Source organism: Zosterops lateralis, assembly GCF_965231275.1.
Source record: "Zosterops lateralis genome assembly, chromosome: 10".
Taxonomy (NCBI): domain Eukaryota; kingdom Metazoa; phylum Chordata; class Aves; order Passeriformes; family Zosteropidae; genus Zosterops; species Zosterops lateralis.
Window position 1 is genome coordinate 4905143 of NC_139770.1, and position 21542 is coordinate 4926684.

Sequence of the window (21542 nt, forward strand, 5' to 3'; positions counted from 1 at the left end):
TTGGAACAGAGTTAGGTACTTTGCAGGATTCCTGGGTGAGCTGGGGTTGGATTTTGGGAAGGTGTTGTAGTTGGGTTTTTAGGTATCCTCTTTTTACTAATAATGACAGAATTTTAGGTTGTGTGTCTAAATCCAGAAATATTTTTATTTGTGTGCATATACTTGCACATTTATACACTATATATAATACTCATATTTATTTATATTTGTAAGTATATATATTTTCATATATGTCTCTGTGTTATGTCTTCAAGTGGGAAATAGCATTCACAGCAATACGAATGATTCTCCCGAAATACATTACTTGTGGAACATTTGAAGATTTTCCTTTCTCTTAGACACTCCTAAATGTGTTGCTTTGCACTTCTTTAAACTTGGATGTATCTTATTTTTAGCAAATCAGTGGGAAGTGGCCTACAGTGGCTCAGCTACAGAATACACCTGTACTCACTTGAAACCAGGCACTTTGTATAAACTCCGGGCGTGCTGTATCAGCACTGGTGGACACAGTCAGGTGGGTATTACCTAACAGTAAGGACTATTGGGTTTATGTTTTTTAGAAATTTATCTGCTAATTTTGGTAAAATACTTCTGCTTTCAAAAGAAAGGGAATGTTTTCCCTGTAGTACAGTAAAACTACACTGATTGCAGTTAATCTCATGCTGCAAGTTGCTGAATTTTGGATTTCTGTGTGTACATAATTTTCTTTTCAGCAAGCTGCAATTTAGTGAGATTTGATTTCCTAAAAAACAATCTATAGTTGTTTATATTTACATTAGAAAAGACCATCATATTTATCTGATGTGACCACTTGCTTGAAAAAGGTCACAGACTTTATGTGCTTGACCCTGTATTGACTGGAGATGCAGAAAGAGATAGTTTGTTGTAACAATTATCTTTCACATGGCTGAATCCTTTAAGTTCCTTTTTTCAGACCCTGATTCCTGTAATTCCCCTCTTTGATTTAAATTCATTTCAGTACCTATACACTTATTCCTCATGCTTTGATACGTTGTTTTCTCATTTAAGATTGAGTACTTTAGGCCTTGACATTATTTTAAAACCAAGGAAGATTAAAACAGAGAGCCCAGTATTGAGAATGCTAATGAAGGAACTCTATTAATTGTGTTTGTACTGACATGCTTGATAGCATCTCCTCTCCTTTACTGTTTATATAAATTTCCATAAAATGGTAGGTGTAGAAGACAATTTTTTTGTGCTGCTCTTTCCCTGTGGCTCACTTTGAAGGTGGTGGTTGTGCCAGAGGGGTCATAACTGTGCTGTGATCATGTCAGAGGGGTAACTGTGCTGTGATCATGTCAGAGGGGTAAAACTGGGCTGTGCTCCTTCAGAGGGGTGACTGAGTTGTGATCATGTCAGAGGGGTAACTGAGTTGTGATCATGTCACAGCGGTGACTGAGTTGTGATCATGTCACAGGGGTGACTGAGCTGTGCTCATGCAAAGGGGTAACTGAGCTGTGTTCTCCCCCAGTGCTCCGAGAGTTTACCTGTCCGCACGCTGAGCGTGGCGCCGGGGCCCTGCCGCCCGCCCCGGCTCCTGGGCAAGCCGAGGCACAGGGAGGTTCAGCTGCAGTGGGGTAAGCCAGTGCAGCATCCTGCTGTTCCAAAAGCTTTGGTTCTGCTCCTTAGCTGCTGACCTTGAGCCTTTGTTTCTCCTGCTTGTGTCCTGTTCACTGGGAAATGCACAGCAAAGTCCAGTGGAGTCTGAGCTAGTCAGAAGTGCAATTTCTCATCAGGTGTGGTTGCTCAGTGTTGGATTTCTGAGCTCTGCTGTCCTTTAGCTCTTACACTCTGCTCCCATTTTATTTTTTTTAGCCCTGTCCCTCTCAGGGCTATTAAGCAGCAGCTTCATTAGAATATCTATCTTTTTATTTCAAAAACACAGCGTGATTCAAAATCTTTTTTTCATTCCTTTGCAGTATTGGCTTGGCAGAAGCATTTTGGTATTTCCAATGTATAACTTCTTTCAAAAACTTGAGTTGGAACACATTGAGGGGTTTGGGTGGCATTTAAATCCTGATCCACAGTATATCACACATAATCTATTGGACTCCTGTTGCTTTGCAAAGATGTTGGATGACAATCATGGCACTAAATTGCCACTTGCCAGTCTCCAACAGAGTGTTTTCTTTACAGTGATAATCTTGCATCATACAGGTATTTTTGTGGCATCATTTGTTAAGCCAAATTCTGGATAAGTAAAATTTCTAACTGTCAGATATATTTCAACTCAAGTATAAAAAATTCACCCAAATGCTTCCTTGGAAACATTTTGCTGGCTGCTGTTTTTCTGATCCCCAGGCAGTTTGATTCTGTGGTACTGGCTTGTAACGTAACATGCAGGTACTCATGTCAAATATGTATGTATTTGATGTATATCAAATACATCATTTTCATGGGCAAAAACAAAGGTGCCCACAAAAATAGAGAGATATCTTTATGTGTGTATTTATACACAGAAACAGAAATATACATTTCTGTGGTGTATGAAGTAAAAAACAGCTCTTCCTGGCACACGCCCTAAAGTTATCAACAAACTACTTGATTTCTTTCAGATGTCCCTCAGTCAGAAAGCGGCTGCCCTGTCTCTGAGTACAGTGTGGAGATGACAGCCCCTGAAGAAGTGGTTTCTGAGGTGTACCACGGGCCTGAGCTGGAGTGCACCGTGGGCAGCCTCCTCCCCGGGGCCACGTACAGGTTCCGCGTGCGGGCGCTGAACGACGGCGGGGTACGTGTGCTGTCCTGGCCCCTCTGGGCTGGCTGCTCTCAATGCTGCTCATCAGCAGGGTCAGGCAAAAGAAAAACCAAGTGATAAATACTTGAAAGTAACTTGGGAAGATGAGCTGCAGTTTTAGACCCGGGTCTCTTTTAAAAGGAGATTTCGGGTGTTGATACGATTTCACTGGCCGGAATCAGCTGCTCCCAAGTGTGCAAAATCCCTGCTAAGAGTCATAGCTGCTGGCAGGGAGGATTCTCTTCATCCTCATTCTGCTGCATTTCCTTCTTTTTGTTTTAAATCTGAAGTGTGTAAAAAATGAGAACTGCAGTTTCACCCAGGTGGTATGTTTGAAGGAAATTCACATTCCTATTTTTTGTTTTAATTTAAAACGTGTACTTTATAGATTCAATGAGATTTTTTTTTTTATTAAATGATTTCCTTGGAAGAAATGTCTTCCCAATTACATCAGAAATTCTGTCTGATGTGCATGGAGATCTGCAGAAAGATCTTTTTCATTGAGGTTTGGGTTGATTATGCTTGCCTTTGTGTCATTCCACTGGTGTTATATAAAGTCCCAACTAAGCTACATGCATTGATGTGTTTCTCCCCAGGAAATCTTGATGACGAACATAACACAAAAGTTTAAAGTTATTCTCTTACAGGGAGAAATTCTGTTAAAATTTAGCTTGGATATAAGAGAAATCTGCAGGAGTGTTAAACTTTTTGTATCTAAAATACCCACTGTTTTGTTTATGTGAAAAATTAATTAAATGCACATGGAAAGACTAGGTTTGCTTGCTGGAGTGAAAGCTACTGCCTGCGTGGTAGCTTTGAATATATGATGCCTTGCCTTTTTTTTTTTAGCAGGACAATTGCAAAGCATGTCTGGTTTCACTCTTTGTTAAATGAGAGGGGCTGGTTCTGGTTTGGCTGGGTTTTTCTACCAGGTGCAAAATAGGGGAGGATGTCCTTTACCAGATTCTTCCTCAAAAATCGCAAAAGTCAATAAATGACTTTTTTTTGACATGTGTATACTTTGTAAGACAAAGCAATCAGTGTTGGCCTTTCTTTAATAGCAGATACTGACATATCTGCTGAGAAATTTTCTGGGGTTCATTTCTGTGTCGTTTTGCCTTTTTGTAATGGCTCTTTTTTGTCGTGCTCACTAACACTGCATTACAAAATAAGTAAATATCAGTGTTTTTCCTCTAATTTCTTCCAAGTGAAGCTGCTTTGTTCTGGAGAACGATTTCTAATTAACTCGAGGATGTACTGAGCAAACTTCACTCTTCCACTCAGGAGGCCTCAGAAAGGCTGTTTCAGTGCTATCTCCTGTCCTCGCACTGCTAGCTGAAGCTGAGTTCCCAGACTGTTGAAAATTGGCTTTTTCTTTTGCTAATCTGCATTTAAATTATTCTCCTACCACGGGCTCAGAAGTTGCCTGAGCTGAGCTGCCCGTGGAGCGGAGCGTCCACAGCGTGTCCCTGCACGTTGTGCCAGGCTGGGGCTCCAGCACATCCTGTCCTTTTACAAGGAACTTGGGGCAGGTGTTTTGTGTAAAAGAAGCTGGAAATGGAGTCCAATGTGTGTTTTGTTTTTCTGTGCTCCTCTTTGTATCCACGAGAAGCCCCGTTATGATACATGAACACAGTGTGCTAAGGTAAGGCAGAGGGACACAAACTGTTCCTCAGTTACTGTGTGCTCATTCTCACTTTTGGGCAAATTGGAGGTGGTTTCTGCTTTCATCAGCCCTTGCTGCCACACAGGAGGATGCACAAAAGGATGTACACACACTCTACTTGTTACTGAGCTCACCTCACACTTCAGCTCTGAGTCATTTGTGTGGTCTCATCCTGAGCTCTGTTTTGGTGCCAGGTGGTGGAAGCCCAGTCTGTCTTTGAGGAAGTTTAATGTGCTGAGAAAGGTCATGTGCTGTTCTTGGGAAGCCCTTGGGGGCTTTGAGATGGGTGTACGCCTGTATAATAATAATAGTAATAGTAATAATAATAATAATGCTGCCTTGTTCCCCTCTAGTACGGGCCATATTCAGAGGCGACAGAGGTGACCACAGCAGCAGGACCACCAGGCCAGTGCAGAGCCCCTTCCCTGTCCTTCCTGTCTGACACACGAGTCCTGGTCAGCTGGGAGGTAAGTCAAGTGTCCTGCTTGCTTGATTCTGCCTCGCTTACCCAAAGCAGTACACTCAGCACAGAACTCAAAAATAAGCTTGAGCAGTTTACTGATCTGGAGATATCTTTTTTATACAAGGAAACCTTATGTAGAAACTATTCTGTTGGAGAAAGTCATCTCCTCTACATTTGTCTGAAGAATTACACAAAGTTGGTCACAAATCTTCTAGACCAGGCCTCAGGCATCAGATGATAGAAGTGCTCTCTGCAAGCTTTTAGAACATCAGCATGTTCTCAGTTGGAATTACAGAAACAAATATTTGATTTTGGCTGAAACTGGAGTCTCTGATATTAAATGAATTCTCCATAAATGCTTACAATATAGGGCCTTTTCCCCCTCAAAAATTGTTTGCCTCTTCCCCAAATATTTACTTTTCTTTTAGTTTGTGTGCATTCCACCTCTGTTCTCCAGCATCTTCAGCATTGGGCTCAAGATAAATGTTAGCTGAAGTGCTTTGGGGATGATTGGTGCCATTAAAGAAAAAATGTTGTGTAATTAAGGCAGAAAAGAAAGGATGTTACCATAAATAATATTGTGATGTTGGAGGTTCAGTGGGGCTGTAGTTCTGCCACAGACTTTCAGTGAAAATCCAGCAGCCATTCCATTCCTGCTTCTCTTGGGCTCCTCCCCAAAACAATGCTCCTTTTCAGAAAGAAGTCACTGACATTCACAAGGTGCTCCAATAAATTGTGCTAACAACATATCTAGATACAAACATAATCTGCGTTTAATTTTATAACAAACAGGTGTATTTGATGCAATTTTGAGCTATTAATATTTTTTGCAACTACAAATTGCATTGAGCTTTCAAATGTTATCTTTTAATGGTCAGGGATTTGCTCTCCCCAGCCATGAAGCTGGTAGGTTCTCTACTTATTTGAAGGATATATTTGTTTATTCTAGCTAAAAATGAAGCTGTGGTTTGCAATGGTTGTGTTTTCTTAGAGTGTCACCTTTTGGCTGATACGAATAAGAAGGAAAAACAGTGAAGCACAGAGAGCACACTGTGATGCCTATTATGATGCCTTTTTTTTTTTTACACATTGTTCGGAAATCTGATTTAGGAGCTCTGAATGTTCCTACTCAAACAGCTGGAAGCTCTGAGGCAGAGCCCTGTGCCTGTGCAGGGTGGTTGCTGTGATGTGCAGCAAAGCTCTGGATCCTTGCACTGGAAATTACATCTTGCCTGTCAAAATCACAAAGTCCTCATGGGCCACACATGTGCAGGCAGAGCAGTGCTTCCCTGAGCTGCTTCAGGCCACACAGTACAGCTCTAGGTATTTCTGTTAAGAACACTAAATATTTTGGTTTGGGAACTCTGCTGTTTTGTCTCCAGCACATTCAGGCACTGAATTTGTGTTCCCCTAAATAAAGGGGTTGCTGGGGATATGTACAGGGGACAAATTTAGGTTAGATGTTGTGAAGATGATCTGTCTTGTGAAGGTGGTGAGACCCTAAAACAGTTTGTCCAGAGAAGCTGTGGCTGCCCCATCCATGGAAATGTTCAAGGCCAGGTTGGATGGGGCTTGGAGCAACCTGGTCTGGCACCATGGCAGGGGGTGGAATGAGGTGATCTTGAAGGTCCCTTTCACCCCAAACCATTTGATGATTCTGCGATCTCATGGGAATCTCACTATGGATGTGCCAGGATCCACACTCCAGGTCCCATTCTGGGACTGATGAGTGACTCCATGGAGAACCTCAGGCCAGCTCCTCCCTTGCTGAGGTGGTTCTTTTCTCAGCACATGAGTGACTGCTTCAGGCTCCAAGGCCAGGGCTTCCAGAGCTGTGTTTTGATCTCTCATTTGGGCTGCACTAGATTGATGCTTTTTTTATGTTCTCCATGGTTGAGCTTCTGCCAAGCCAGTGGAGAGACAATTTATTCCTGAGTGTCCTGATGGAAAGCAAAGTAGCTGCGTACACTCACTCATTTCTCTGAATTTCAATCAGGTAATTTTTGTGCAGAATTGTCCTGTTTCAGTAACCTCTTAGGGAACATTAACTCAGTACATTTCCATTTGCAGCAGTAATGGTGTATTAATTTAAAAATAAGGGTGGTTATTGGGGCTTCTTTTCCATGTGCTTTATTCCTTCCCCAGTGAAACACAGCGACCCGAAGTGCTCATTTCTGAATTGAACCACGTAAATATTTGTGTTTCAGAGTCCTGAATGTTCTGGTACTGACATCTCTGAATACAGATTAGAGTGGGGAGAAGAGGAGGAATCTCTACAGCTTGCATATAGTGGCACAGAAACCTGCTTTGAAATCGGCGACTTGTCGGCAGCAGCGCATTACTGCTGCAGGCTACAGGTATGGCAGGGCTGTGTGCATTGTCCTCTGAGATCCAGACAGAGTTCCCTTCCACTGCTGTTCTTATTTTTTATCATTAGTCCTCTCTGAAGTTCTGTGCTCTGTAAGGCAGGAGGAATGCACATTTATTTTCAGCAATACAGACTGATGTGCTGCTTAAAAATTGCTCTTGTGTTTTATCACTTTCAGTGACTAACACTTGTAACAGCTGCCTTGCCCTCTGACACCAAAGCAAAGTGGTAATGGTTTAGAAAATTTAAAAGAAAGAAAAAAATCATTTTCTTTGTGGTAAGGAGAGGTAAATCTCTAGGTATAATAGTATCTACCTCCTGACTGGACATTGAAGTTTTCCCTGGCTTAAATAATGAATTCCAGCATCTGCTTAATTTATCAAGTAAGGCAAAGCAGCTGAGTAAATTCCTGCGTGTACAGGGGATGGTACCTGCCAGAAAGTGAGTTCCCATCTTCGCCATTTTGTCTCTCAGATTTGTGAGATTGAGTCTCTAAATGATTTCTTTTTTACATATATTTTTTTCTTTTTTACATGTATTTTTTACATATAGAGTCTCTACATGATTTCTTTCGCTTTGATCTCTTTATCCCTTATTATTTTCAGTAAAAAGCAGCAGTTAAAATACATTTTGTATATCTGTATGGAAGTAAAAAACCCAGAACTTTGCATCCTTTATATCTACTGATAAATAAATGGAAGGTAAAGCAACTGGGAGTGAAGTAAAAATATTTTACCTAAGATACTCTTCTTCCACAAGATGTATTTGTATGTGAAGACAGAACACCACCACTAATCCAACCCAAATACCCACCCAGCTGGTAACATGTGGACCACCCAGGGTAATTTCTTTGATCAAGGACAACAAGCTTCTGTCGAGTGTTTCCTTCTTATAGTTTTTCTTTAAACAGGATATTGAACTTTTTTTCATTTTTTGGGGGGAAGAAGGTTTGGAGGAGCTGGCCAGCAGCCCAAGAGCTCAGGCCCCACAGCTCCAAGTGCTCTCAAATGTATTTTGTGTCTTGGCCAGAGCTGGTCTGTACCTTGCTCTGGCACTGTGGGGGAAGGAGAAGGAGGGAATGTGTGAGTGGCTGGGAGGTGTGAGCCAGAAAGTGCCTCTTGTTTTCTGCAAGAGGGAGAGCATTCAGCATCTGCTGGGCAGGGAGGAGACTCTGAGACCACTGCTGTGGGGAGCCCAGGGAAAATTTGGTGTTAAAAATGGAAACAGCCAGCTGTATGGCATCTTTGATTTCCAGTGGGTGCTTATTTCAAACTACCTGCCACAAAAATGTTGCATAAATCCACTCAGTTTTTGATGCAGCCAGTATAATTTAATCCATAGGCAGAAGTTACAGGAAAGGCACAACAGCAAGACGATATTTTATTGAAGTCCATCAGTGACTCAGGTATTACTTTATAGAGAGCTTCATCCTCTGGATCTGATCCTCTTTATTATGTGGAGAAGAATTTTCTTACAAGGTACATGTAATCTTCAAACACACAAAAATCTCCCCACAAAGTAGATGTAACAGACAAAGGAAGGAAGTTAAATAGTGTCTGAAATTTTAGTTTATTTTCTCTGTTACCAACTTTAACAGAAAAATTACCTTTTTAAAAATAAAGATCCCCCAACCACATTTATTCAGCCTTCTAATAAACACACAGTATTGCTATCTCAATCTAATGTAACTCAATAAAAAAGAGAATTGAGGAATCAGGCATATCTAACTGCAGAGCAGACAATTGCCTTTACCATTGCTTTACCTTTTTTTTTTTTTTTTTTCCTGTAATGAATATTCCTGAAAACAATAGTGGCTTCTGCAAAGGGAAATATTGTGTCATTTGGGGGTGGCAGGGGAAAGCAGCTAGGCAGCAAAACCCCATCAGTTATGGTGATGAGATTGTCCAATAAAGCAGTTAAAAAACACCACTGACAATAAATTGCTTGGAGCAAGATACAAATGGCCAAACGCTGGTTTAGAGGCAAGACAAATCATCATTGGCAGAGCACAAACCAGGGCTCCCTTCTAACAGCTCCAGGAGCTCTCCACTAAATAGAAGATTTCCCTGGAGCAGGATTTGTTTTGAAGGGCTTTTTAAAGGCTGACAAATGTAACTTTATTATCTCTTTCTTCAATTGAACAAAACGTCTCCTGGAAAAACAGAACATGGCTTTGTGTTTGTATTATGCAGAGCAGAAATAAGTTATGCACTGCAGTTAAGCATAGATTAGAAATCAAACAATTGTTTGATGTGTCCTGTCATTGCCATCGGAGTCCTGCTGGCAACATTGTAAGCCTGGATTTTTTTAATTAATTGTAACCTACTGGGAGCCTCTGGGCTACCTTTTCCAAATGTAAAGGAAATGTGGGGGGTGCTGGGCAGCTTCAAAGCTGTTTCTGGAGGTCTGTGCCTTCTGGACTCCTGTAGTTTCTCCTGTACTATGTTCTGTTAGCTCTCCCTGTACCTTGTCTGCAGGCAGGATGCTGGGCTGTGTCAGGAGGAGCCCAGACAGCACATCCAGGGAAGGTGGGTATTGCCCATTACATTCCTGACAACCTGGAATGCTTCATCCAGTGTTGCTCCAGGCTGAAATAGGGATGTTCAGATGAGATATAAAGGGAAAAAATATCACTGTGCAGGCAATTAAAGATCTAACAGTGGTCCAGAGGAGGTGTGCAATGGACATACATGGATTTTTTCAAGATCCAACTGGAAAAAAAGCCTGAGCAACCTGGTCTGCATTGTCTGACTCTGGCTGGAGGAGCAAGTTGGACAAGATGAGTCCCACAGTCCCTTCCAGCCTGCGTGGTTCTGTGATTGAGTTTATAATAATCCTGAGGAGGTAACATCAGTCATTCCCTAGGCAATTCCAGTGCAATGGGTACAGCTTTTGCCACTGGCTGAGCATCAGCTGATAAAACCCCAGGCCTGTACAACTGTGCAATGTTTGGGTTTGCAAAGACAACAGCCTCTAATTAATGAGGAGAAAAGGGGCCAGATTTTGAAACTTGGTTTCCACTGGGATTCAGGATCTGTGACTTAGGATGAGAAGCTTTATAAATTATTGCTCTCCTCTCTTGTGGGAGATACTGAGCTGTGTGGTTGGGTTGTGGTTTGATAGTGAATTATGACTTTTCCAACTTCAATAATTCTGTGATTCTGGGGAGATGTTGAGTCATAAGCTTAACGCCATGCTGAGGTCCTATATTCTTATATCAGAAGCTTTTTGACATGAAATTAATGGTCCATTTTCCAAATTAGGAAATTTTAACAAGCCAAATATCCCTTATCTCTAGGGATATTTTGCTTGCATAAAGCATCTGTTGGGCCCTGTAGTATACTGAGGACTTGGTACTGGGTGGCTCAGTAATTTTGGGTGGCCGGTTTGTTGATGTCACCTGTCACTGTGAGATTTTCCCTTACTAACCAAAGCTTGCCACTGATAAAAAAGTTATTAAATATCTATCAGGTAAAAGAGAAATAATCTCCAGTTTTTTTGAGACATTCCTGAGTGACAAAAGAAGATACTAATTCCCTAGGATAGCAGGGCTGTGAGTCACGCTTTAGAGAGACAGCCAGCAGTGCACATCCCCTGAAGAATTCATGCAGCTCTTCCAGGCTCCACTTCCAGTTCATCATTATGAATTTGATACACATCTGAAGGGGAGAACATTGGTAAACATTTTTTTATTTTCACCCCTAGGCCATTAACCAGGCTGGAGCTGGGCCCTACAGTGAGCTGGTGACCTGCAGAATCCCCGCGTCCGTGCCTGATGCCGTCTCCACCCTGTGCGTGCTGGAGGATGAGCACGTGGGTGCCTGCCAGCCCTCACCCTCTGTGTGCCTTGTACTGAGCTGGGAAGAGCCCAGCAATAACGGGGCTGAGATCACAGCCTACAACATCGACCTGGGAGATGTCAGCATCCCCGTGGGGAACGTGACCAGTCACGTCATTGAGGGTTTGCTGCCCGAGACCTCGTACCGGTGAGTTGGGGATGGGGCATAGGGATCACACAGCTCAGCTTCACACAGGAAATGCTTATGGGCATGGAGAGAGGCTTAAAAGGCAAACCAACAACCCAAACAAGCAGCCAAGGAGCACAGGAATCTGTAGTCATTCCTTGATGGAATGGGTTGTGGTGGTTTGTGTTCAAATATTGTTTTCTCCTGCCTTTTTTTCCTCTTTTCTGCTCTCCTTGCATTATCTCTGACCTCTCCTCCTTTTTGAGTTGCTTTGCTAAGGTAAAGTTTCACTGGTAATAATAAACTTATAAATAAATTTTTAAAATAAAAAATAATTCAAGTCACAATGTTACATCTCATGTTTTTTCAGCTACTTAGAAGTCCTGTTCCAAGGGATTAAGTTATTAAGTTATTGATCCCTGAGCAGGGTTAGCAATTTTCACACAATGAACTTTCATTTGTACAGCTGCAGCTATTTTTTGTCTCTGATATATGGAGATGAATGAAAAAATGATCTGAATTTAAAACAAATTTATATTGCTTCAGAGTCTAAATTGCTAAGTGGCATTGCCAAAATTTTATTAGTTTAATGTTCAGGCTTATATGTTTTCTCCCTAATTGCCAATTAAGAAAGAAAAATGGTTCCATGCAGGCAATGAACAGCAATACAACAGAGTATGTGACAAAAGAAATTCTATTTTAAGTACTGTTCTAATAAAGACTGAAATTTGATCACAGAGTTGTAAAATTAGATATGTCACAGACTTGCTGTAACATTTTTCTTTTCTTTTTACTTTGTATTCAAGGTCACAATCCTACAGGTCTTGTAAATAATAAGTTAATAATTCGAATTTTATCCTGTACCCAAGAAAGGAGAACTTGTTGTAGCTATGATACAAATACATGCACCAGAAGTTATTTAAAGTGAGGAGCACACATTGCTTGCTCACAGATCATTCATATAAAGTTGAAGAGTTTGTCTGTGGATTGGTCACCCAGCTGTGGAAATGCATCAACTTTGGGCAATCTCATATTCCTTGGTTTTTCTTCAAATGTTTGTTCAACCAAGACCCAGAAAAGCTGAAAAGGGAACTTTGAGCAACTCACTCAAGAGAGAAAGTGCCATTTAAATTCTTCACCAAAGTCTTACTTCAGTCTCTTTCTTAGCTGGCTCTTGATTGTCTACAGCTTCTTTAAGGGAAATGTTTTCTTCAAAGCTTGGAAATGGAGATTGGAATGATGTCGGGTTTTTTTGCATTCTTATTTAATTATTTTGTAAAAAGCACCATATTAAATCACATAGTTTTAGTAAAGGATTCATCCTGTCTCTGGTCCAAATGAAACAGCCAAAGCCACGAGCATTAACTGTTCTAAATATTGTTGTAAGACTAAATTCTTACCAAAACAGCCCCACTTGTAGAGCACAGACCAGTGGATGGCTGATCAGAAGTAATAATGTAGGAAAGCTCTTTTGCTGAATAAAATCAGAGAAAGAAACGCCAAATCTTACATCTCATTTGTGTAAGGGAAGACAAGTGACTGCAGTTGGGTTGCAAATGCACCTCGTCTATAGTTTGAAGTATTATTTTACTAATCAGAAATAGATTTGTCAAAGTGTTTTGATTGTTAATTTTTTCACTGATATTTCTTTTTCAAGCATATCTTGACACCTGTCTTTGATCAGGGAATGTCTGCCTTGATTAACAAATCCTTGAGGAACAGGATTATCAGGCTGTGTGCCAAATGTTGGTGCATTTTCTGCCCTCCCTGGCTGAATCAGAAGAATGTTTGAAAACATCACTGATCTCATTCTCTACATTTCTCCACTGATGAGTCTTCTTTTCCTGTCAGTTTTGTTTAACACAACTTACTCTTCTCCCTCTCAAGTGTTTATTCCCTGCTGTGTTTAAAAACAGTGAACATATTTTTCCTAGACTAAACAAGCCAAGTACTACTGGGTTTGAAGCTCTGAACTCCCTTGCCAAAGTTTCAGCAGAATTTGAAGTAAATCAGCAAAAGGTTTATGTGTTTCAGTTGAGTTGGAATTCCACTGTCTATGTTTTTGGTTGTTGGAAACCAGAATTGAAAGCAAATCTTGGTTATTGTGAATCCAGTGAGTCCAAAGTTGGAAATTGAAATGGTTTTGGATAGGGGGTGATTGTGAAAGCCTGTCCATGTGGGTCCACCCTGCTGGAGCTGCTGGCTTGGGTCTGGCATTGCTTTGCTTCCAGCTTCTCTGTGGGAATGGCCATAACAGGATCAGCCCAAGAACACACACAAACTCCAGGCTCTCTGCAGAGATGGGCTCCAAGCTGACAAGTTGGATGCTCTGTGTCTTAGCAGCAAAGCCAACCAACCATGAGAAGGATTTACATCCCAAAATGCAAACTGGAGGATGCCTCTGTCACCCTATAAGTGGCCATGGTAGGGCTGAGCCAAGAGGATTGCAGCTCAGGCACAGCCCAGCTCTGCTGCTGCAGAAAGCAGATGCCTCCCCAAGCACTGTGTAAACATCCTGGCTGGTGAGCAGCTGCAGGAGTTATGTCTGAGTTCTGCAGTCTCTGCTTTATTGACATAGCCATGAAGCTCTGGAAACTCAGATTATAGGGTAGTATACTTGGCCTGGTTTTCTGTGAACTGATGTAACTGGGAGTGAGTTAATAAATATTCTACAATAAATAAGTATTCAACAGTCAGAGAAACACCAATTTTCTATTACTCTCTGTTCCCAAGCTTCACTTAACACATTCCATAGATAATTGTGTTCTGCTGTTGAGATAATTCACTGCAAAAAAACTTCGATTTTTTGAGAATGCTTCTCTTCCTCTGAAGTTACACAGTGTACAGAAATATATATAGTAGCATTATGAAATTTTAATAGCAACACTTAATTTGGTTTAGGAATAAAAATTCTATAAATATTTTACATTTTTAAATCAAGTAAAAGATCATCCAAGATGGAGAGAAAAATTCATATGGATGCTCAAATTAGCAACATTTAAGCAGGCTATAAAACAGTTTTACACTCTGAAATATATTTTAAGTCTTCTTCCAGGAGTCTTGAGTGGGGATTTGTGGGGCAGCGTGTGTTTGCTGTTCATCATGTCCAGGCTGCTGCTGATGGTGGAGGATGCTGCTTCCCCTCCCCTTTGGAAGTCCATGGCATTTTAACTCCCACAGGTTTCCACAAGCACATGGATTGCAACTGGTGGCATTCCTCTTATGGGAACGAGGGAATCAAAGTCTTCTCATGTCAGACTCTAAAATTAATTCAAAAGTTGATTTTCCAGTCTGTTGGAATACTATACAAAGGATTTTGTGACCAATCTGAAAATAGCATCCTGTTTACTGTGTTTATTTCCCTGGGTCAAGAATCTTTTAAGAGAGAATGGTCTGTTAAAGATCATTTTGTGGTTTCTAAATTTGCCTAGTCTGATTTATGCTTTTTCTTTCTAAATGTTTAAAAATTGAAGTGGGAAAATGTGAGAATGAATACAAATATTATTGGTCCAGGGTCTGCAGAATTAGGCACTATTCTTAAATTGAGTCTTTACAGTTTCAAAAAACTTGTTGTAAAATTGTGATTGTCAGATTGTTAAACCATCTTTCTTTCCAAGAGGATGTTTGGGGCATTTTCACTTAGAAACCATTAGTGGAAAAGTTGAAAGGAATTCAGGAAGTGCTTTTACTGCAAGTATTTCTACTTGTCTGTACTATACTTCTGCATGAAAATAAAGAGCTGATTTTTCCCAGCACCAGTTCTGTAAACAGTAATTGGTTTCCACTTAATTGTGGATGTTTTCTTGCCCACCCTGGCTGTGCCACCCAGCTGGAAAAGCTCAATGTCACAGGCTGGGGCAGGGACACTAAACAGCGCCTGAGCTGGAGCAGAGATAGTGCAGTACAAGGTGCTCTCCTGTCACCCTCCTTCTCCACATGGTCCTTTCTCCCTTTTCTGTTTCCCTTCTTCCTTCTCCCCTTCCCTTTGGGCTTCCCAAGGCCTGGTACCCACTGAGCAGGCACTGCTGGTGTTCAGAGGGAGGTGACACCTGGGTTTGGGTTGCACTGCCACGTGCACAGGAAATGCAGAATTAGTTGTTTTTGTGTGTCTGATGAAGCTCAGGCCCTGGGAATGATAGTGGCAATTTACAGAGCTTTATGGTGGTGCAATCAGCACAAAAGAGTGGCCACATCAGCCGTGTTGGAGTCGGATAAATCAATTCCTGCTTTCCCAGTGCCATCGTTCATTTGTAAAGATGCCTGTCTCTATTTTGAGGCTCAAGAGTTTCCATCAGTCTTACTGGGCTCCAGAGTCAGAAGGGGAGTGTGTGTGTATGCACATATTTGTGTGTGTCAGAAGGGGGGAGCAAGAACTCTGTGCTGCAACAGAGGAGAGCAAGAGAAAAAATGAGTGAAGAGACACATTTTTACCTTGTGCAAATACCTGGCAAAAGCAAGACAAGGAAGCACAGGTTTCTGTGCATGTTATATATCTAAAAAGTGTGATGTTGGAGAGAGTTTAATTTCACTCCTTGTTTTCAGGTGTGGTAGCTGCCAGTTGGAAACCTGCTGAAGTTACAGTGCTCCAGGAGAGGAGAGGCTTTGTTGTTACTGGGACTTTAAATAATACCAAACAAAACAAAAGGAGATGTACTCTAGAGCATGCTGCTGTAATCTACTAAAGCAATAGTAGTATTTTGTAATATAGCTGTTACTGTGTATGTGCACATGCTAATGTATAGCTTGCTAAAATCCAGGCAGGCTTTGCTTTTTTATTGGAAATACCATTAAATATTGGTGTAATGATTCTTCAATCTAAAGCAAACCAGTAACATAATATGGAGTAAGATGAATGCTTATATTCATTACATTTCTTCAGATCCTAGAAAAGCCTTTTGCTCTTTCTATCTGAAAGGCTGGCAAGCAGCAGTTGAAGAGGAGGCTCCCACTAGATCTTTGTGCCATCCACCCTTAGGGAGGAAGAGGAGTGTTATAAGGTGGTCAGGATGCATTTCCTGAAGCCACAAGGAAGGTTAAAGGGAAAATGCAACCCCACACCCAGCAATAAATTGCCCCTTTTAACGGCTGGGTCAATAAGCAAAGTTTTAAGCACACATTTGCATGTGACTGTGTACACACTGCATTCTCAGTGTGCAGTGGCTTTAGCTGACTAATCAGTGATCAAACTTCATTATTTTGCAATATGTTTATTAACAATGTAGCCTTTATGTTTTTGAAAAGCAGAAAATACAGTTCTGGGGTTTTTTTCCAATAGGGAATACTCTCTGGAGAGCTTTTTTCCCTATCCCTTTAACACATTCTTTTCCTGATGGTAGAGCTGAAAATCTGCTCTTCAAGGCAAAGAAACTTTTCATATGTTGTTTGTGTGAACTTGCATCATTTTATGTTCTTCAGTCAAAATAAGTAGCTTTGCCAAGCAAATCCAGTTCTTATAAAGAACTGAGAAAATACAAGGCTGCTGTGCACAGGATTTCCAAAGTAAATGGCATCTCTCCAGCTAAACTAGGCTGAACTATCATAAACTTAATTAGTTTTCTCCATCCTGATTTTACATATTTATTCTTTGATTTAACAAACTTTTGAAACCTTTCAGGCTCATCTGTACCAATATTTCTATTTACACAGCCCTCAAAACTATTTGGAAATGCAAATTTCCCACTTTTGTATGGTGCTGTTGATGTTACCATAGTCAGAGACTCTGCTACTCCTCACTCACCTCAGTGTTAAACTAAGGTGCAGAGAGGTAAGAGAAAATTAACAAAGTAGAAAGCAGGAGTCATTATCTTAAGAAAGAAATAGAATTTAGAAGACTGGCTCGATCCTAAGAACACTGCTAAATTCAAGCTGCTGTGACCAGGCAGGTGGTCTGCTTTTCTTCTTGCTGGCCTCAAATGGCTTTTGTGCATCTTGTGAGAGTGACTTGGGTCCAGCATTTATTTGATCTAATGAGTAGTTCACTAGCAGTTAACATTTCTGCAGTTTGTGGCAGAGTGTAGGAGGTTTGTGGATTTAACCTTCTCTGTTAGTTCCTCTCAGCAGAATTTCCTGTGCTTAAATAGTGCACTTTGTGAGACACTGAGAGAACCCTGCTCTGGGTCTTCAGGGTGTTTGTCAGCATGGGAATGGATTTCATGGCAGTGCTGTCCCTGCATGATTTCACCTCAATTAGTCCATGATCTCTTTTAGACAACCAGAACACACTTGTTCTTTTTTTATTTACTGATGGTTGGGCACTTTACATTTCCCAGACTGTGTTTGTCCTGTGCTGATGTCCCTTGTCCCTGTGGCTGGAGGGGCTGTCACTGGGTCCTGAGACCCAAACCTTCCTCTCTGCCTTGCTGCATTCCTGACACCTTCACTGCAGCTCTTACAGTCTCAGCAGGATGATCCTTGTTGTGTTAATAGTTTTACCACAAAAAGCCCTGGGAGCTGGGCTGGGGCACTGTGGCAGGGATGGAGCAGTCAGCCCCAAAGGCTCTCTTGTCCCTTGGGATGTGTTTATATCAAGAACCTTGTGAAAACGCTTCATTTAACATTTCATCTTTTTGCTGTTCATTTTAGGATCAGGATCCAGGCTGTCAATGAAATTGGAGCTGGACCTTTTAGCCACTTTATTAAAGCAAAAACCAGGCCATTACCACCCTTACCTCCACGGCTGGAGTGTGCTGCAGCCGGGCCTCAGAGCCTGAAGCTGAAATGGGGAGACAGCAGCTCCAAGCTTCACTCTGCTGATGACATGGTCTATATCTTGCAGATAGAGGACAGAAATAAAAGGTAAGAGAGATGAGTTTTTTTCCTTGTGCTAATGAAAAAGAATTCTGGTTCATCATAATGCAGTTGTAAGCAAAAGAAAAATTCTATTTTCCTGACTGCTTTGTGCCTATCAATATGTACAAAATACTGTTTTAAGAGGCATTCTGTGCCTGTAGTCTGAGAAAGTTATGCAGCAAAGCTGTAAGTGATACAGAGTCATGGAATCATTAAGGTTGGGAAAAACCTGTAAATCACTGAGTCCAACCATAAACCAACCACTGCCAGGTCTAACAGAAATCAATCCTGTACTGGTGAAATTTCAGCAAAACTCTCTCCTCTCTGCCAGTAAATTTAAAATCAAGTTTCATGGCCACAGTTCCTTTTACCTTTTGGAATATAGGAAACAAAGATACTGCACCCAGCTTGCCGTGTGTATTGATAAAGCCAAGGCTTACAAATCAGAGGTCTAGGTAAGGTAAAACTGAGCAGAACAATGTTTTTTGGGCAACATGGTGATCTTGATTTTATAGCTGTAATTTTTTACAGCATTGGAAAATATGAGCTTGGCATCAGCTTGGCAGCTCCACAATAACTTCAAAGTAAGGTGTTCAAGAAACAAAAAAATCTGTGTTTAAATTAAACAGTCAGTGCTAAGCAAAAACTATCTTCCCATATGAACTTTGTATGGGAAGATTTGCTGATGTAGCTCCAAAGTTTTGATGAGATACATTCAATTAAAAAAGGGAAGGAAAGAAAGACAATATGCAAGTAGTGCCTAACAGTCTGAGCTCTTCAATGAATAAATATCATAGATGGTTCATAATTTACTAAGAAACACTCTCAACTACTTCAATTAGCTAAAATAAGTGACTTATCTAGTATATAATCCTTAGAGACCTTCAGCACAGATCATAATTTGCTGTAAATTAGCACAATTCCTTTAATTTAAATAGAGCTATGCTGAGTTTATGCCAGATAAAGATCTGGCCCAAAAGCTCTAATTTTAAGTAATAAACCCACCATGAATAATGCCTTAATGCCTCCCAGCATCTCAACTGTACTGATGCAGAGAGGGTACACGTTCCCCTGTATTAATCCTGAGAGGTGTCCAATGAATTTAAATCCCCATTTGAAAGTCTGACTGGTAAAAACAGTTCCCTCAGAGTGCAGTGATGCTTGGCAGGAGCCCATCACCTGCAGCACCCTGGGATTCAGTCAGCTCTAAAGACACATCCAGCAGGCTGCTTTGCTTTGCTTTCATGTAGCACTGCAGGTAGGATGGGGAGGAACTGTAAATTGTTTTTACCCTGTCTTTATATTGGGGGAAATATTAAGTTTCCTTGTGAGAATAAAATGCTGCCTCGCAGCAGCCAAGGAAGGGTTTTTTCTCCTTTGCTTTGGCACAGAGCTCTAGCATGATCCTTTGCACAAGCTTTTTCCACTGCAAATGGTCTTTTAGCAGCTTTTAATTGGGAGCCATTTGAACTTGATACTCTGCTGGAGCTTCTTAGCTGTGAGTTTGACTTAGAGTCCACAGGAGCTCCCGGAGATGCAAAGAAACTGCTCCTTTCATTGTGCTGCTTCCTCCTGCTTGAACTGAGCCATCCCATGAAATGCCTCCCTTTGGTGGTTGGGTTTGGAGCAATTAGCCCAGATAATTCCTGAAATGAACCAGAGCTGGGGCTGAAGTGGGATGGATGCATTGTTGTGTTTGAGAGCAGCTGGAGCTGGCAGGTCGTGGCAGTAAGATCTGTTTATTTGTTCCCTGTCTGGCAGTGTCTTTTTGCTTTCCATTGTGTGCATTGATCACAGTGAGAGATGCCCCTGCAAGGCACAGCTCTGTATATGCAGCAAAAGCTCCCTGATGAGCAGGAAGGGACAGCTCACGCAGGAGCAGCAGGTGGTTAACAGGGATAGGAATCCTCTTTGAGATCATTCCCATTGAATAAACCTTCTTGGGACTGAGGAGTTGCTCACCACTGTGTGTGCTTGTGGAAAATACTGGAATACAGCTCTTGGAGCATCACTTCAGTTGCACAGTAAACTGTGCACGTGTGAAGGAGCAATTACGTAGAGTATTTTAGCTGGGAGGGACCTGCAGTCATGCAGGGTGAGTGCCTGACCAGTTCAGTGCTGGCCAAGTTAGTGTTGTTAAGGGCATTGTCCAAATGCCTCTGAATCACTGACAGGCCTGGGACTGACCACCCCTCTAGGAAGCCAATCTCTGGTGAAAAAAGACAGAGAATAAATTATCTAGAAGGATGTCTTGGAGTATTTTGTTTGAAAGAGTTGTAGGAAGGTGCCATGGTGTCCCCTCTGTTGGGTGAAGAGATAATAAATGATTCAGGGAAAGAGGTTGTGGTTTAAAACATGGATAACTGAAAAGTGACCTCTGTCCTATCCCTGGTCTTTCAGAGAACATTGTTATTGTATTCCCTGAGACATCTGAAATTACTGAGAACACCTTTATACTGAAACCCCTCAATTCAGTATTACAATTGTCGCTTCTTTGGTTTAAAGTAGAAATTACCTTTAAAATGTTGTTGAAGCATTTTCGCAGGCAGAAATATAAAGATGGGTGAGTTCTTTTCGGAAAAGGAAATAATCAGTAAATCCCATCCTGACCCAATAGCTATAATGGCCTTTTGGTAAAGACTCAGCTCTGGTTTTATGTAATGACAGTCAGTCAGTGCTCTCCAGTGTGTCCTGGTCATTAAGGATTGTTTTCAACTTTTCCTCTCTGTAATGAGGTGTAACAGGCCAGTTGTTGGAGACCAAATGTTTCATTGATTTCAAGACCTGTGAAGCAAAATACTTGGAAATCTTCTGGCACTGATTAGTGTAAGGGCTTGAGGAGGTGTGCACATCAGAGATGTTCCTGCGTTAGCTCCCATTAGCTCTTCGGGGTGTGACATTTAGGCAGATGAAATTAGCATCACTTGTCCTTTCAATTATGGGTAGCACTGAGTGGAAATGAAGAAAAATCTGTTTCTGGAAAGCTCAGTACATAGAAACGTTAGTTGAGAGTAAGTGACCTTTATGTAAGAAGGCCTATGAAATTCCTTTCTTTTTTAAATAAACTATCAGTTGTGACTTCATTTTCTAATCATGGTAATGTCAAGAAATTTATGTTAATCAAATTGCACTACTTTCCAGAATACTGTGGATTTTATCCTCTGTGGAAGAAATGAACCTCATTAATCGGGTTTATTTTTTTCCTGCTGTACTGGTAATTAATCTTTGGTTGTTCCCACTACTAATTACACCTCTTAGTGTCTTAAAATGCTCACAATATCCAGTCTGAAAGGGAGAATTAGCAAGTAAATTAGCAGTGGGTCATTTATCAGTTGCTTGTGGTTATTTTGGATGACTGTATGTTGCAGTTGAGGTAAATTATGTGATTTTTATGTGTGTACAGAATCACAATCAATATATGCACATGTAATTACATTTTAAGAAGGAATCATTGGTAAGGTTGAACTAAGAAAGACCCTAAACATATTCTTTAAAAATAAAATGTAAGGATCATTGACAATTGTCCCACACTTCTG

General features: G+C 41.1%; 1 protein-coding gene across 3 annotated transcripts in view; it reads left to right on the forward strand.

The window, feature by feature from the left end:
* Positions 1–21542, forward strand: part of FNDC3B (fibronectin type III domain containing 3B) — a 187141-nt gene that overhangs the window by 145957 nt on the left and 19642 nt on the right. For all 3 annotated transcript variants that reach the window (XM_083868442.1, XM_083868443.1, XM_083868444.1), the window contains exons 17-23: positions 396–514; positions 1493–1598; positions 2577–2749; positions 4775–4888; positions 7092–7241; positions 10958–11238; positions 17800–18012. In XM_083868442.1, coding sequence (XP_083724568.1) covers positions 396–514; positions 1493–1598; positions 2577–2749; positions 4775–4888; positions 7092–7241; positions 10958–11238; positions 17800–18012 — 1156 coding nt within the window. The remainder of the gene's footprint in view (positions 1–395; positions 515–1492; positions 1599–2576; positions 2750–4774; positions 4889–7091; positions 7242–10957; positions 11239–17799; positions 18013–21542) is intronic.